Consider the following 17,409-nt stretch of genomic DNA (forward strand, 5'->3'; position numbering starts at 1 on the left):
CGCGGCGATCTGGTATGCGAATTGATGCAGGGACTGTATGGCCTGAAGCAAGCAGCACTATTATGGTATGAGGAGCTGTGAAAAATGCTATTGGAAACAGGCTTCCGCGTCAGTCCTCATGACGCCGGTTTTTTCATAAATGACGTCCGCAAGGTCTATATAACCATCTATGTGGACGATGTTCGCCTATATGGCCCGAATATATCGGATATTGAATGGACAAAAGCCCAGATCACCGCTAATTATGAGATCAAGGATGTGGGCAATTTGAACCGGTATTTGGGTATGAAGATTGATTGGGATGCCGAATCATTATCGCTGTCCCAGCCACTGTTCATAAAGAACCTGCTTGAGGAATTTTCAATGGATGACTGCCACCCAACATCCTCCCCTATGGAGGAGAATGTTGATTTCATGAGTGATAATGAAGAACTGATTGCTTATACAGCGGAATTTACATTACATTCCTACCAATCGGGGGTTGGCTCTCTGCAATATCTCGCTGCCAACACACACCCTGATATAAGGTCCTCGCTGGCTTCCTAGGGAGATTCAGCTCCCGCCCTACCTCAAAGAATTGGGCGGCATTCAAGCGAATTCTTAGATATCTACAAGGCACTCCCGACATAGGTGTGTCCTACTGAAAAGATGCGGATATAGAACCCGTGGCGTTCGCTGATGCTGATTGGGCAGGCCGCGATCCGGGTTCCCGCTCCACCACCAGATATGTCATTTATATGGCAGGGGGTCCCGTTGCTTGGCGAAGCAGCAAGCAGACAGGCGTTTCAAAATCATCTACTGAGGCCGAATATATCGCATCCTCGGAGGCCGCCTATGAGCTTGTCTGCCTCCGGGAATTGCTGGAGGATGCCGGCTTCATGCCGTCCCGGCTCAATAATCTCGATGATAATGACGGCCTGATCAAATCACCGGCCAATAAGCTAGTGTATACAATTCGGGCGGATAATAAATCAGCAATTGAACTGGCCAAAAGTGAGGCTATTCCGCGCCGATCTAAGCATATAGAGGTCCGCTTCCATACTCTTCGGGATCTCGTCCGCAAGAATGAGATCTCAATTGATTACGTCCCGTCAGCCGAGAACGCGGCAGACGGGCTGACCAAGCCGCTTGGGGCGACTAGATACGCCCTATGGCGGCGGATATTAGAAGACGCGGTAAGCGGGCGGAAATGATTATATGGAGGAAATGACTGGTTTTTCAACAATACGGGTTTTCCAGTCAAATTATGTACCGATACCTAGCTACAGGCTATTTTTTGATGTAATCTCGCGTACAGTTACATCGGTGAGTGGGGGTGTCAGGCCTATCCGCCTTCTTACGTAATCCGCACCGTATAACGTAATCGATCACTCAACTGGCCAGATCACTCAACTGGCCACCTTTCCAATTTCAACCCATCATCAACAATCAAAGCTCAATTTCTCAACCACAATGAAAATTCAAGCCTCTAATCAGGAAGGAAAACTTCTTTTGGCCATTAGAGCCTATGAAACCAAGCAAATTTCTAGCATTCGAGCTGCTGCTAAGGCCTATGGTGTCTCTCGTGCCACCCTATCCAATCGACTACATGGAGGCATTCCACGCGTGAAATCCCAGTCTCAACGCCAGAAATTGACACCTACAGAAGAAGAAGCTCTAGTTCAATGGATAATCTCCATGGATGAGAGAGGCCTACCCCCCCGAATTGCAAGTGTACGATATATGGCCATTGAGCTACTCAGGGCCCGTGGATCTAGCATATCCCCTAGCATTGGAGAATGCTGGGTGTGGAGATTTATTAAACACCATTCTGAGCTGAAGACCAGGCTCACACGCAGATATGATCACCAGTGAGCTCTATGTGAAGATCCAGAGATTATAAAGAGGTGGTTTAGAATGGTGGATAATGCCATGAAGAAGTATGGAATTCTACCTGAGGATACATATAATTTTGATGAAGTTGGCTTTCTTATGGGGGTTATTTCAACAACCTTAGTGGTCACTAGGTCAGAAAGAGCTGGAAAGGCATCTCTTATACAGCCAGGAAATAGGGAATGGGTGACTGTGATTGAGTCAGTCAATGCAAGAGGACGGAGCCTGCCTCCAATGATTATTCTCAAGGGCAAGCTACACCAGGCTTCATGGTATACAAACCTGCCAGCAGATTGGGTAATTGGGGTTAGTGAGAATGGCTGGACCACTGATCAGCTTGGTCTAATATGGCTGAAAGAGGTGTTTAACAAGCATACTCAGGCTTATACAGTTGGAAGATATAGACTCTTGATTCTGGATGGGCATGGGAGCCATGCCACTGCTGAATTTGACCAATTCTGCAGAGAGAATGCTATTATAGCTCTCTATATGCCACCTCATTCTTCCCATCTGCTGCAGCCACTAGATGTGAGCTGCTTTGCCCCCCTGAAGAAGGCATATTGCAAGCAGGTTGAATCTGGCATGAGGCTTGGCATTAATCATGTGGATAAGGAGGAATTCCTAGAACTATATTCTGCTGCTAGGAAGGAGGCATTGAAGGATATGACTATTAAGAATGGATTCAGAGCCACAGGCTTAGTGCCATTCAATGCAGAGGAGGTTCTTGAACGCCTATATTATCAACTACATACACCAAGTCCCCCAGGCACATCTCATGAATCTCAGGCCTCCTGGACCCCAAAGACTCCCTGAAATGCTGTCCAATTGGAACGTCAATTCAACAAGCTCAAGCAGTTTATCAAGCGTCGTACGCAAAGCCCGCCTAGTCCTACCAACCAAGCTCTAGATCAACTAGTTCGGGGGTGCCAACTAGCTATGCATGGGGGTGCTCTTTTGGCTCAAGAGAACAAGGCTTTACGAGCTGCAAATGAGAAGCAGAAACGCAAGCGAGGACAAGGCCGTGTTTACATAGGTCAGGAAGGAATTCTGACTGGAGAAGAAGGATTAGCTAGAGCTCAGACTGCTCAGGCTGCTCAGCAGATGGTGGATAGAGGGGTGGAGGATTCAAATCAACCCACTAAAAAGCGAGCACCGGCACGCTGCAGCAAGTGTGGGAATACTGGACATAGGGCCCCTGGATGCTTGCAGAGCTAGGATTTAATTGTATATAATTTTTTAATGGATAATTTAATATAGTGGTGGCGGAATTTAAAGATTTGTTTAATGTACAGTGGGGAGGTGGCCAGTTGAGTGATCTGGCCAGTTGAGTGATTGGTTACGTTATAACTTCCGCGTAGCTAGTGATCACTTCATAATCAATCAAGCAATCTATCCTTCACATAATGTTCTTATTGAATAAGTTTAATATTCTGCATGCTGAAAGCTGATTCAACTCTGATATTTAAAAAAAAACTAATGTATTAGTCATCACTCTATGAAGTTAAATTTATTATTGATTATTATAATAATTTAAAAATAATTAATATACATAAATTTTTTAAATATTAATTATTTGATGCGTACAAGCAATTGAATAGGTAGGATAAATCACGTCTGATTCTCTTCTAATAAGATGGGCAAATGCCCTGCTATATATATACACACTATAATCGCTCTGTATGGTAGGAGCGATTGCATAGGATAGGAAATATAGGAAAGATTGGGGCCTCTGAGTGGATTAGGGAGGGGCGAATAGAGAGTGGATACTAATATAGGAAGGGGCGGAAGAATAGGGGCGGAACGCCACATTATTAATAAAATATTATTATTATAAGATTTTTTCAATATAAGTTATAATAATTTTTTAATATTGAAACTTTTATAATTATTTATTATATAATTTAAAAGTTGATAAAATAATAATAATATATTATAGTAAAAAAAATTTATTAATATATATATTTTTATTAATTATTATATATATATATAATAATATATATAAAATATTAAAAAGTTAATCTAATTTAAATATATTTTAAATTAAAATGTAAATATAAGTTATATTTTTAAAATTTTTAAAAAAAATATAAAATTTTTAATTTGAAATTTATTATTAAAAATATTTAATTATTTTTAAATAGTTAAATAATATTAAAAAAATTAAAAATCAAAATTAAAATTAATTAAATATATTTTAATTTAATTCAAAAAATAGTTTAAAAAATAAAATTAAAATATCAAAAGATTTTACTTAATTTATTTTATATATTTATTTATATAAATATTTTAAAAATAAAAAAATAAATGTAATAATAAAAAATATTACTAAAGTTTAAAAAGTATTTTAAAAAATATCTTCTAATATTATATAAAAAATATTAAAAAATTATATAAATTTTAATAAATATAATTTCTCTAATTTATTTAAAAATTCAAATTTTATTTTAATAAATTACTTATTAAATAATAATATTAAAAAAATTAAAAAAGTAATATTTAATTTATCTACTAAATATAACTTTTTTAATATTAAATTTTAAAATTATTTATTTAATTTTATAAAAAAATAAAAATTAACTATAGAGAATAAAGTATAATTTTAAATAAAATTAATACTTTAATATATAATTAATAAATATTAATTTTAAATATTAATTTTATTTTTTATATTTTTTATATTTTTAATAATTTTAATTTTCTATTTAATTATTATTATTAATTTTTAATGAAGTAAAATTTTATAAATTTACTTTTTTAGTAAATAAATTTTTAAATACTATATTATTTTAAAAAATCTTATAATTATATATTTTAAATTATATTTTTTTAATTATTTAATAAATAAAATAAATAAATTCTAATTGAATATATTTTAAAATAAATAATAATAATAATAGTAAAATGATATATATTTTTATTTTATAAAATATTATTAATATAATTAATATTTAATTATAAAAAAATAATATATAATAAATAAAATAATTTTAATTTTTAATTAATATAATATATAATATTATAAAATATTAATAATTAAAAATATAATTTTTATTATATTTTATAAATTTTTAAAAGTAAATAAAATATAAAATTAAAATTAAAAAAATATAAATATATATAATATTATATATTTATCTACTAGATATTAATAAAAAGTTAAAATAATATAATAAAAAAATAAAAATAAAAACTTTATATTATTATAAAATTTTATTAAATATTTTTTAATACTATTATTTTTTTATATAATATTTATATATTTTCTATTTTTATTTAATATAATTAATATAAAGTATTATTATAAAATTTTACCAGAATTATATTATTAATAATATTTAAAAAAAAAATTTAATTTAATAATAAAAATAAGTTTTCATATTTTTGTATAAAATAAAAGTTTGATAAAAATTTAATATAAATTATTATTTGATTTTTTATTCAAAAAGATAAAGATTTATTTTTAATTTTCTTTTATGCTGGGTAATAAATGACTATTCTTCTTTTAATAATGATATATTTCATTCTTTGTCATCTCTTCAATTTAATATTTAAATAAATAATCTTAATCTTATTATAATTCTTCTATAAAAGTGTTTTTATTGTCCATGCGGAATTCTTATTATTAGAAAATTCCTATGGCCGGTTCTTGGGTAGGAGGTCAAACAATGGCTTCAGACTCGATATAAAATCGTCCAATTACAATTCCTCTCAGATCAAAGGTGGCTCGCATGCTTGAACTTCAACCTGGAACCGCTATCATCTTTTCTTCAATCTATTGAATACATCTAGACAAAATTGAACGCGAACGGGTAAAAAAGTGATCCTGATTCGTTTGATAATAGAGTGTTTGATAAAAACGTCCTCCGTTCGTGCCTGGGGTTATCCGCTGATGTCAACGGATATTGCCCGTGGATGGTAGGCCCAGCTTGATTGGTGGTGCTTTAGTTAACTACGAAGTCTTTGAGCATTGCAGGGTTGTTGAGACTGGCCCACGGTGAACTTGATGAACATCGATAGTATGCAGATACAACTACCGCTCGCTCGTGTCTCGTGTGTGATCATAGAGTACGAGGATAAGAAAAACGGGATAGAATAGAATTAGAGCAAAATAAATATAAACAAAACAAAACAAAACAAAACAAAACAAAACAAAATTCAGCACTAATTGAGGTCCATCCGTAGTTAGTTGGATGTTTAGTTAACTACGTAGACGTCATCCCACCTTCGGCTATTTTCCCAGGAGACCCGCCAAACTCCACAGGGTACCATATGATCACTTTTCTGGATCTTCGTTTTCTTTCCCATATTCTTCTTATTTGAAGCTGAATCCAGTACCTGTTCTCAATTCGAGCCTATTTTATTGACATTATGAATTGATATATAGTACGCGGTCTATTCAAGAATGTTGGGTCAGGTATTCAAGAATGTTGGGTCAGGTAAACCTAGCATTCATAAGCAAACGGCATATTTCTGTCGCTTGTTGGCATTGGAACACACCACCTTTCTCCAAGCTCTCCGTTGGCTCGCCAATTTCACATTGGATGTTCCAACCATTCATGTTACGGTTGTTTTTTTTTTTTTTTTTTTTTTTTTTTAAAGGTCTTGAGCTAGCCACAGCCGCTGCACCGAAATGCCTTCCGGAGGCTCCATGGCTTTGAGCTTGTTTTTAGCACCTGCTGTTGAAAAAGAGATGCAAATAATTCTAAAAAAGGCACTACATTGTCCGCAGCCCTTGGTTCCTGGGAATTGAGACTTTTGTTGCTGCTTGCTGCAGTCGGATGGCTTTTGCAGTATGATCCATGCGAAGGCCAATCTCATTAATCTCACAGCTCCGGCTTGTGTGGAATCGTGACTGGCTGGTGCGAATGGGCGAGGTTCCGCCACTGTCACCGTAGCTTGCTACATCGTGCCCTGGTGGCCACCCCGGTCCCCTTGTATGCGTGGTATTTTGTTTTCTTTCTCCTCTTCCTCCCCTGTTGTTACAGCCTCCAGCTCATAGTTGTTATCATTCTCTTCATCCGGTTCTCCAGCTAAGAACCATTTGCCTTTTTCTTAAATTTGGCCCTTACCACGTTTCCTCTACTCGTTCAGAGTTGTAGTTGCGGTTAACTCTCTTTTGGCGTCATCCCTCTGGACGTCGTCTTATTCTGCTGATTCCTCTCCCTCCCCTACAAAAATCATAAAATGCAGTTGGTATTTTCTGGATTCATGATAATGTTCTATCGATGGTCTAAGTGATCCCTGAACATTGTTGTGGTCTTCATCATTTCACCTAGTTAGCGGAAACGCGGTTTGACTCCTTTTACACAACTCCGAACGATCCGCTTTTGCTGTCCCACCCTTGCCATTATCTTCGCCTTTGAACTCTCACCACAGCACCTGTGCCGAGTCTTCGAATGCGAGACTGATTTGATTTAATACGGTACGACATTTTCTCTTCTTACAACATATACCACCTGTGGTCAAGCACTCGCTTAATGTATCACGCTTTACAGAGGATCCTTTTCACCTCATCGATTTTAACTGCCTCCGCTGTGCCACCCTCTCACTCCATCATGGCGAAAAGAGAACCACCGATTTCTTTGGCTCTGAAAACTTCAGTTGATCCAAATGCTACGTATTTATGCCCTCTAAGCTTGTCATCCACCTTAACTCCGCCGTTGACGCCAACAACGCCGCATGATAAACCGACATTATACGACGACCATAATGGACTTAAGCAATCAATACCTGTTCCAACGGAGTCAGGCTTTCGGGAACTTGAAGGGCAACAGCCAGAAAATAAAAACCTTTTACCCCTAGAATTCCCTTATGATATCGAACTCCAGAGTGACTCGAGAGGCAGACCCATCGAATACGGTAGCGGAGCCTGGAGCGTAGTATACAAGGCCACATCTCGTTGGACTTTCAACACGCCGGACTACCCGCCAACTCCTTCGCGAACAGATACATTATCATTACCTCAAACCTCTGTCATCGCGGTAAAATCACCTGTGCGTCGCGATGCGCATTTAATCTTACTCGCTGAAGCACGACTTCTTTCCCGCCTCTCCCAAATTCCCGGTGCGGAACACCACATCATCCCCTTCCACGGGTTTATCCCCTTGTCCCATTCCCTTGTTCTGTCAGCCATTCCTCTCAGCCTTTCAGACTACATCAGCAACCAGGCCGTCTCTGCACAAGAAACATTCTCCACGAAGACGATGTTCTATCCCGTTCTAGGCATGCCACGGTGGCTTGCACTCGCCAGGGAGCTCGTCATCGGCTTGGACTGGCTGCATTCATACGGCCAAATCATCCACGGCGATATCAAGCCGCAGAACGTCCTGCTGAAGCCTCGAGAGCCGGGTGGTGATAATGATAGCGCCGATTCAAACTCCACGGAAGACCCATTTCCCTATGAACCCATCTATATAGATTTCACCTCGTCATACGACCCTTTGACCATGGAGCCTAATTCACAGAGCCCCGGGTCGTCACAATCGCTCTCTGCTTTGACACCCCCATTCGCAGCGCCAGAGCTGCTCACCGTCCAGTCTTTAAAGTCCACAAATGCAGTCCAATCGAAGGGTTCAGATGTCTTTTCCCTCGCTGTCACCCTACTTACGGCTGTCACGGGCGACTTGCTACTGTACCCGGGATCAACCAATATGCAACGACTCGCCATGTCGAGAGACGGCCATTGGGTTTTGGACTATGTTAGATCTGGTGTACATGGTTCCCGATTACCGGTCAGGGGTATCGCGGAGAAGATCCTCTCTCCGGCTGTTGTCAAGGATCCTGAGAGCAGGATTAAAACCGCGGACTGGCGCCCGATGATAGAGGATGTCATTGCTGCTCAGGGGTTGCAGAAGTGAAATTTTACTCTCGTTTATTATTTACCCCCCGTACTCTCGGCATCTATACCTGTATGTGTGTGGTCCACTTCACACTGGTCAACTTTATATTCTATCTTCTGACGTGTCATTCAATCTCTGCTACTTTTATTTACCCCCCATATATACCCCAATTTTCCACATCTACTTCCATTCTGTTAGCGCCTGTGTATATACCAAAGTGTACCAGTCTTTCCGATAAAATTATACCATTCTTTTCTTCTTCTTTTATTTTCTTTTATCATTATTACTCTCCTTTTTATTTCTTCCTTCTCCTTGTAATTTATCTTATATTTATTTTATGTTAAATGAGGACGGTGTTTGTGTTTTGCCTGTTGGTCAGCAAATTCGCCACAGCAGGGAGCAGAGAGTTGGTTTCTTTCATATTATATACCTACTCTCTCTTTCTGATGCAGAAGAAAAATGAGTGTTTTTGGACTGCTTCTAATTACCAAGGCCCTTCCTTTTATATATATGTTTTTTCATTCCCCTCCCCTTTCCTTCCCCCCAAATTTCTCGATTTTGCCCGATTTTTCTTTTCAGCCTATGTTACATGCTTGCTTGCTTGACTTACCACCCTGGGTGTGAGATCTTCGTGATGTGCATTGTCTCGCTTTTCCCTTCTCTTTTCCTTCAAGCTGTTCATACGACATGGCCGCTGCCAACTTCTGTGATGCCAACATCTTTCGATTTCGTCTACCATCTCTTCTACACTTGTATGTATTGATATATAGCCCTCCCCAAATTGGCACTTCTCTGTATATGTTGCCACAATGGCCTTGTTACATGAAAGAAATGAAAATAAAGCTGATTTTAGAGTAGTCTTTGTCATTTATGCCTTTACTCTCATCCTATCACTCTCGTCCTTGTGCCTCAGTGCGTCCGCAAAATCTAACCATACTTCAGCCTATCCCCTTCGGAGTTGATGGTTCACAAGAACGAGATACGTTGGATGAGCTCCCATCCCCCAAGTGCGAATCAAAAGCTGTTCTCTTCCTGCCATCCCTTTCCCACTGGGACGGCGTTTCCCCGAGATGATAGATGCAGCTCCTTCCTTCCTTACGCAAGCATCCGTCCGTAAAACTGCTGTTTGTTGATTTTCTCGTCCTCAGAAGATGACACATTGCTGCAAGATAGTTATAACATGCATCAAGTATCCATATTGGTCTCTGACAGGGCACCATCCACTCGTTAACATGATTGTATTGTTGTTTCTGATTCCGGTTTTCAGCTTTGTCCTCTTGCGATTCGTACTTGTTGTTTTTCGCGTAAGGTTAGTACGCCGGAGATCGCAAGCACGCTTGCCGGGAAAGTCAGCGAAGGCCAATAGAAGTAAAAAGAAGTAAAATCGAAGGGCATCCTTCATGACAATCCCCAAATTCCGTGACTCCAGCCATCGCCGATGCACACAGCACAGCTGCCAACGTGACGCACTCCGCCAACACACCAGGATTGCCTCTTACAAAGAGCTCAATAGGGACATTCCCTTCCCTCCCACATCCAGTGCATCAATTGACACCATCTCTCCGCCGCCTCCGCCACCATCTACTCCACAAAATTCCGCCACAACGCATCACATCTTACCCATCCCCGCTTTCTATCTCCACCGGGAAAACGGCGTTACTGTCCCGCTCATCCCGCTGGATGAGCTTCCCTCCTGGCTCCGGATTGGGAGGGAAGACTGGTATAGTTTCGAATGGCAGCGATATATGACCCCTGTCAATGACCAAGCCACCATTAGGATCGGTGAGTACGAAGTGTTTGCAGTTTGGGAGACGGGGGTGTATGAATTGCCAACATGGAGGCGAGTGGGAGTTCAGGCAGGCGGGGATGGGGCTGGCACTGGGACCGGTGGTAGAGGGGAAGGTGAAGAGGAAGAGGGAGTAAGGGTGACATACCATTTAGATCGAAGAGAGGCTTATGGGAGTGGAGATAATACGGACGCGTTACCAAATGACAGGGGACGGACACCAGAGTCTACACAGAGAATAATGGGTGGATATGGAACTGCGTACGATGCAGATGACGAGGAGCAAGTGGAGTGGGATGGAGCAAATCGAGAACGAGGGACACATATTGTCCCACAGGCCCCGCCATCATTACCAGAGTGTCTGGACAGTACAATATGTAGTGGAGGCGGCGACTGTGAGGAGTTCTCACATATTGACAATGCCCCCTCCCTTGCTAGCGATAACTACAGCTACTACCATGGAGATTCGGCATTTCGGCGTCCATATCACGATCCGCACCCATCTCGTCATCGACAACTTCCTTCTCCCGATATCTCCCGACCTCCATCAAGCACCAGCTGTACCAGCGCTAACTGCCACCTTCTGCACTCTCTAGAAAGTCACTCTGCGACAGAAACAAGTTTGTCGTCATTGTCCTCTTCTTCTGACTTTCCAAATGCTCTCTTCTATGCCCCTATTTTCCCGCAAGTGCCGTTGGGGTTAACGCAGTCTGCACCCGGTCATTCGGAACTCAGCATTTATTACGGTAACTTCCAGCATTGGCTGGAAAGTACTGAGACTGGGTCTGAGGGTATGCATTCTGCTTAGTTGTGTGTTTTGCAGTCAATAGGGTGATGGAAATTACCATCTTTCATTTATCCATTTTGCCGTTTCTCTAATTAGTTTTTCGATTCCTGTGACCCTGTTTGATTTTCTTTCTAGGGTGATAGATAAGGGTGCCTAATGGAGAGAGTGGAGACTGGCTGTTATATGTCATTCCTGTGTGCAATAAAGTTTTTTTGTTTTAGTTCTCTTTTTGAAAACTTTTATTGTCTGCGTTGTTACATCATAGCTTTTTTTTTCTTCTTGTGCTGCGGTAGTTTCCCCAGATTCATTCGTTGTATCCTGTTGAGTTCATAGATGAGCTAGTACTAGTCAAGGAGAACAGATATAAGTTTGAGTTACCTTGTACCATCAGCCAAACCCATGTACATTATATGAGATTCACATAATCGAATCTTGGGAATTGCACCTTGAAATAAATAGTGCCATATATCAATTAGCAGTTGTGATATCTGGAAGAAGAATATTTCTAAGAAAAGACCAGTTCTGCAGACTGACAATACTAAAATACATTTAGAATTAAATGCATGTGTGAAAAAGAGCACTTCAAAAGGTAGAGTGAGAACATCGACAGATTTATTTGTATAATTGAATAATTAATGTTAGTTAGTATCCATAGCGGTAATAGAAGTGTTTTTTCATTTTTGCTAAAGATGATTCAATAATAATCATTGCTGAATCTGAATGACGTCGATTTTACGATGCAATTAAGCTTATTTTGAGTTCAGGGCCGTTCCATGGTTTTTATCCTCAGTGGTGAAACGCTAACGTTAAACCACGTTGTGTTTGCCCTGGGCGGGTCCATCGTTCCAGCCCTATCACTGGGCGATGTTCATCAAAGCTTCTGCTTGCATACCGATCAGAAGGCCAGAGATAAAGTTACCAGAAACGACCTTTCAAGTTGCCGCATTGGTCTGTTGTTTTCGTATTTAACTACATGTACGTACTACTAGTACATTACACTACATGATATGTTCAACTCTCCATAGACCATTTTCTGCTGCCGACGCTAGAAGACATCAATCATGATGGATGGATGCTAAACAAAAAGGAGCAACTAGGATATGCGATATCTTGCCTTCTGCTACGAATATTATGGCTAGTGTTTAAAAGTCTTGAGCTTATTGGTGGCTAGGCACTCTCCATCAAGAATTCTAAAAACGGCGGCTATTCTGTATTCTTCCAAAGCTATTTTACAAATGGGAATATTGTGCATGTGTGAATACCAACATAAATCAAACTGGAGGGTGTGCCTTTCACTGCATAGAGAATGAAGAATGGTGGAGGTAAAGGGGATTAGAACTCCGTTTATTTTTTTTTTTATTTTTTGTGGTTGTGAGGTTTTATCACGCGAAGAGGAGATTTCAGATGGACAATTTTCCCGTAATAAAACTTGGGGAACTTTTATAAGGGTGCTGTGATTGAATCTTTTGCGTCATGTCATTGACCTTTGCGCTTTTCTTCCTCTGCTAACAAAGGCCTCTCAGCTGTCAGAACACCATGACAAGTAATCGTACACCAAAGAACACGCTAGATAGATAGAAGGAGAGATTCGCTATCAACAACATTCTTCGGGAAGGCGAGAAAGTGTCTTTGCCTAATCCATCCTTCCACCAGAAGAATGTCAGTCGGGCAGTGAGAAGACGAGAGTGAAGTCTCCTCAACATCGTGCTACGCGTAACCCGTTGTGAAACCTTCACCCTCCATACGTTTGACCCACGCCCCACCAAGAGCTCTATAAATGTCCGTTTCAGCTTCGAATCCGCTGGACGATGCCTGCCATTCAACAATTATATCCCACAGAACGGAGGAAGGAAGATGTCGAACTTTTACCGCGTTAAAACAGTTTTCATCATGTTCCACAAGTCCGGGATCGACCTCTTGAATGGGCTTCTTGGCATTATCGGCTGAAGACAAGGATACAAGTCGCTTCATTGCTATTTTAGAATCGGTCATTTGAAGAACCTTGGGCCGTGAAAATGGAGCGAGGCTGGGAATGGATTGGATCAAGTCAGACATCGAGCGATCAGGAAACATTAAGCGCAAAATATCGCTGACGGGTTTTTGACTGTGGGTTGTCACAGTGCCCATGAGGTGGCGGAAAGCTCGAATCATTAATATATATGTATGGGGCGTTTTATTTTTGAGATGTATTTGCTGGGTTTGGATTGCGGGTGAATTGGGATTTGGCTGGAAATCGATGACAGAGCAAAGCTGGTTGGGTACAAATTCGTCGTCACCAGCCTCTAGGGGCTCATATGGACGTTTGTCCCAAAGAAGAAGAGGTTCTTTAGTGCCGGACAGGACACCATCAAAACACATTCGTTCCTCCATAAGTGTCTCAAAACGCGATATTGCACTGCTGTTACACGAGCTGAGTAGTTCTTCAACTTTCAATTTCTCCTGATGGATTTCTTTTGCAAAATCCACCACATCGGCTAGAGTTGGTGTTTGTGTATTCAACATTGAAACCAATTCAACCTCCAGCTTCTCAATATGCGCTATTTTTGGTTCTACTTCTCTGAACACCGCTTCTTCACGATTTTCACTAACGAGACGCCTATGGAGACTAGTAGCCTTAGAATAAACTGATTTATCTCGGATATCAGTTCGCTTAGGAGTTTTCGATGACGGTCTTCCCCTTGGTGTTTTCACTCGAAGGTCCGGAAAGTTGGGATCTTGGGTGATTTCAATATACGCATCGTGCCACTGCCGTTTGGGTCGAGGAATATAATCTACACGCTTCCCGTGCGTGTTTGGGTCAGGGGCAAGCTCTGGAGGAGAGGCTTCCCGACCGCCAGGAGTTACAACTCCATTATTCTCAGCTCGCTTTTCGACCTGCTTTCTGCTTATCTCCAGCGTCGAGATTCCCTTCTGGGCGTGCCATAATTCGCGTGCGTTATCTCCTGAGACCTCGACAATTTCAGCGCATGTGGCCTCGACGATGGCCGCAGATCGTCTTCTTCTTGAAACTATTCTAGGCAAAATGACCTCCGCATCATCGGATAACATAAGCGCAATCACCCTGACCAAACCATAGCGATGAAACATGGTCTGGTCAAAACAGGCCTCCAGATACCGCAGCAGAAGACCGTAGGTTTCCCCGAATTGAGGTTTAGCGGTCACGTTTGCCAACACGAGAAGCGAGTCGTTTACTGTGCATCCGCTATCGTCAGTACAAACTTGGGCCCGCTGTGTTTGTTCCGGCAGATGTCCTTGTTCAAAAATATCATCAATCGTTCTGACATTGAAGGGATCCCAGGGTAGATGTTTATAGCAAGAATTAGGGTCTTCAGTCAAGGATTTTAGAAACGACTGGTAATAATGGGTGTTGGGTTCGATCAGCAGATGACGTCGAGGTTTGATATAATTATGGAGCTTTGCGGAAAAGAGCCCGGCACCAGGGAGGATGTCGATGATATCACATGGCGAATGTTTCTTCAGAGATGAACCCAATCGCTGTAGGATATCATCTACACAAATTCATATGATTAGCTTGCAGTCATAGAGAATGAAAATACTACATGCCGTCGTATTAGGCTCTCTGAGAGCTATGGAGTAGGTTATATTTACCGCAGAGTAAGGGGCTGGAAATGTGGGACCTGAGTTGGTAGTGGGAAGATGGGCGTTTAGCTACTACGGCCGAAACAGCGGATGAGAAGACACTGGAAGAAGGGAAAGGCGCCTTGAGAAGCATCGAGGTGGGAATCGCTGGCATTGGCATTCTGGTGCAGTGAAGCGCAAGGTCCTGGAACACGCGGTATTAATAAGGGAAAGAATATACAAGAGAAAGAAATAGTAACAAAAATGGAATTCTGGCTTACAAGATATCAAGCCAGTTTGCGGTGAAATGGTTTTGGTTGTTGGAAACGCAACAAAGGTTGAAGCTGGAGAAGTTTTCTTCGATTCGGCAGTTTTGAATATTTTCTTTCGAGTCTTGGCGAAGGGGATGGATGACTCCGCCATTTCAACAACCTTCGTTTGAACCAACTATTTTAATGGGAATGCCTTAACTAACCACGTCAAACCATCAACCATCATCACCGTACGCCACCACGGCAGCGCCTGCGGATTCCCGCATTTGAGCGACTTATAACCTATCGTGGGCAAGCGAAAACATGCCCCGCCATTCTGTCTCTCTCCAGGACTGTCCTTATCCTCCACCCAACGTGCTTCCGTCCCCCAGACTACTAGTCATCAAACCTACGTGCAACAACTGCGTCGATGGGCCAAACAAGTCCAGTTCCTGCTGTCTAATATTCTCATCAGCGTAAACCTTAGCGATTCTGTTTCCGTTTCTATCTCTCACAGCTTAGATTCCCAGTGACAATAGGCCTGAAACATACCATCTACCCCCAAAATGTTGCCGCCCTTGAGTGTCGAGCAGATTGCCCGTCAAGCTTCAGAATTCGAGTTCGACCCTTTCTCTCCATTACGTTACTGGATACGGGCAGCTGGGCTACTAGTTAAAGAGGTTCGCCTTTAGTTTTGTTCTGCAGGATTCTTACTGTGCTCCTCTAACCCTGCTTTTTAACCGGCAGGCTAGCATATACGAACGCGAGGGAAACGATCAACAGGCATATCTTCTGCTTTTCAGACATGCGCAACTTGTAATCTCCCATATTGCGACCCATCCGGACGCGCGACTGGAGGAAAATCGCAAAGCTATAGCTGCCGCAAAACGGGAAGTCCAAAAGAACCTCACTAAACTCGAGCTGTTAAAACCTCGTATCAACAAACGATATGAACAATACACTCAGCTTCCTCGTAGCAGAGAGGCCAGAAGGACACCTCCTCTACCAGAAAACGATAGTCTTACAACTGCAAATGCCCCGGTTGACCCTGCATTAGCTGGAGTTCCGGAACCGTTAGATGCAGCTAAGAATAGGGAGTTCGCTGTCAAACTTGCCCAGAGGGAATTTAGCCGGCGAGCAACTGCTCGCGCAGTATCTCAGCCCTGCGATACCTATGAGCAGACGGACGACCTCAGTCAGCGTCTCCAAGATGTATGGTCTCAAGTCTTAAGAACAGAGTCAACGGTTAGAAGACCACCGTCAAGCCCGAGTCAACCTTCAACTCGCCACGACCATGAACAAAACAGGACCATATACCCAAGACCTAGTAGTTCAAGGCCTGTGTCTAGTTACAAATATCCCAGTGTTCCCCGCCAACAGGCTTCTGGTGTTGAACAACTGCCTCCGCCCCTACCTGATAAGGAGGAACTTGTTGCATCCAACACACTTCTCCCACCGCAGCTCCCAGCCAAGGTACAGGAGTCTACCCTGTCACCTCCAGCGCTCTCTACCAACTTACCTCTTCCTCCACTATCTCCCCCTCCTATTCCGAGCAAGGTATCAACTGTCTGTCTAACCTCAACGAACGACACTTCTACCAGAAGTATAACTCCATCTGTAGACCCCCAGCCATCAGGATTTACCTTTAAACCTTCAGCCTATCTTGAAAACGGGACCCCTCTTCGGACAATTTTCATTTCTCCCGACCTCCGGAAAAAGTTCCTCTCCATCGCTGCCCCTAATACGCAGCGCAACCTCGAAACCTGTGGTATCTTATGCGGAACACTAATATCCAACGCTTTCTTTATCTCCACACTCCTCATCCCCGACCAAGAGTCCACATCGGACACCTGCGAAATGATCAACGAAGCCGTCATTTTTGACTACTGCGATTCCGAAGATCTGATGGTTCTTGGCTGGATACATACTCACCCAACACAAACCTGCTTCATGAGCTCCCGCGATTTGCACACACAGTCTGGCTATCAAGTAATGTTAGCTGAAAGTATTGCGATTGTTTGCGCACCCAGCAAGGATCCCGACTGGGGGGTGTTCCGGCTTACAGATCCCCCAGGATTGAAATGTGTGCTCGCATGCACACAACCGGGTATTTTCCATCCGCATGCAGAATCTAATATCTATACTGATGCACTGAGGCCTGGTCATGTTTTCGAGGCTAAAGGTTTGGAGTTTGAAATTGTAGATTTGCGCCTTCGATAGGGAAACCATTTCAACTGCTATTTTCCTATTTTTGTTTTGAGCTGGTACTGTGTTCCAAAACCTTTCCAGCAGCGA

The 17,409-nt window shown here is 41.7% G+C and overlaps 4 protein-coding genes across 4 annotated transcripts; 3 read left to right on the forward strand and 1 right to left on the reverse strand.

The window, feature by feature from the left end:
• Positions 1–7,427: 7,427 nt before the first annotated feature.
• On the forward strand, positions 7,428–8,729 carry PADG_04226 (serine/threonine protein kinase; the record flags this gene model as incomplete). The annotated part of the gene is made up of 1 exon (XM_010761466.1): positions 7,428–8,729. One exon carries the CDS (start codon positions 7,428–7,430, stop codon positions 8,727–8,729), a length of 1,302 nt encoding a protein of 433 aa, XP_010759768.1.
• A 1,382-nt stretch (positions 8,730–10,111) lies between these two features.
• PADG_04228 (uncharacterized protein) lies at positions 10,112–11,305 on the forward strand (the record flags this gene model as incomplete). The annotated part of the gene is made up of 1 exon (XM_010761467.1): positions 10,112–11,305. The coding sequence occupies one exon, from the start codon at positions 10,112–10,114 to the stop codon at positions 11,303–11,305; it is 1,194 nt and encodes a 397-aa protein (XP_010759769.1).
• A 1,686-nt stretch (positions 11,306–12,991) lies between these two features.
• PADG_04229 (uncharacterized protein) lies at positions 12,992–15,044 on the reverse strand (the record flags this gene model as incomplete). The annotated part of the gene is made up of 2 exons (XM_010761468.1): positions 12,992–14,793; positions 14,894–15,044. 2 exons carry the CDS (start codon positions 15,042–15,044, stop codon positions 12,992–12,994), a joined length of 1,953 nt encoding a protein of 650 aa, XP_010759770.1.
• A 636-nt stretch (positions 15,045–15,680) lies between these two features.
• PADG_04230 (uncharacterized protein) lies at positions 15,681–17,334 on the forward strand (the record flags this gene model as incomplete). Its single annotated transcript, XM_010761469.1, has 2 exons — positions 15,681–15,794; positions 15,862–17,334. The coding sequence occupies 2 exons, from the start codon at positions 15,681–15,683 to the stop codon at positions 17,332–17,334; spliced, it is 1,587 nt and encodes a 528-aa protein (XP_010759771.1).
• Positions 17,335–17,409: the final 75 nt, after the last annotated feature.

Source organism: Paracoccidioides brasiliensis (genome assembly GCF_000150735.1).
Source record: "Paracoccidioides brasiliensis Pb18 unplaced genomic scaffold supercont2.4, whole genome shotgun sequence".
Lineage (NCBI taxonomy): Eukaryota > Fungi > Ascomycota > Eurotiomycetes > Onygenales > Ajellomycetaceae > Paracoccidioides > Paracoccidioides brasiliensis.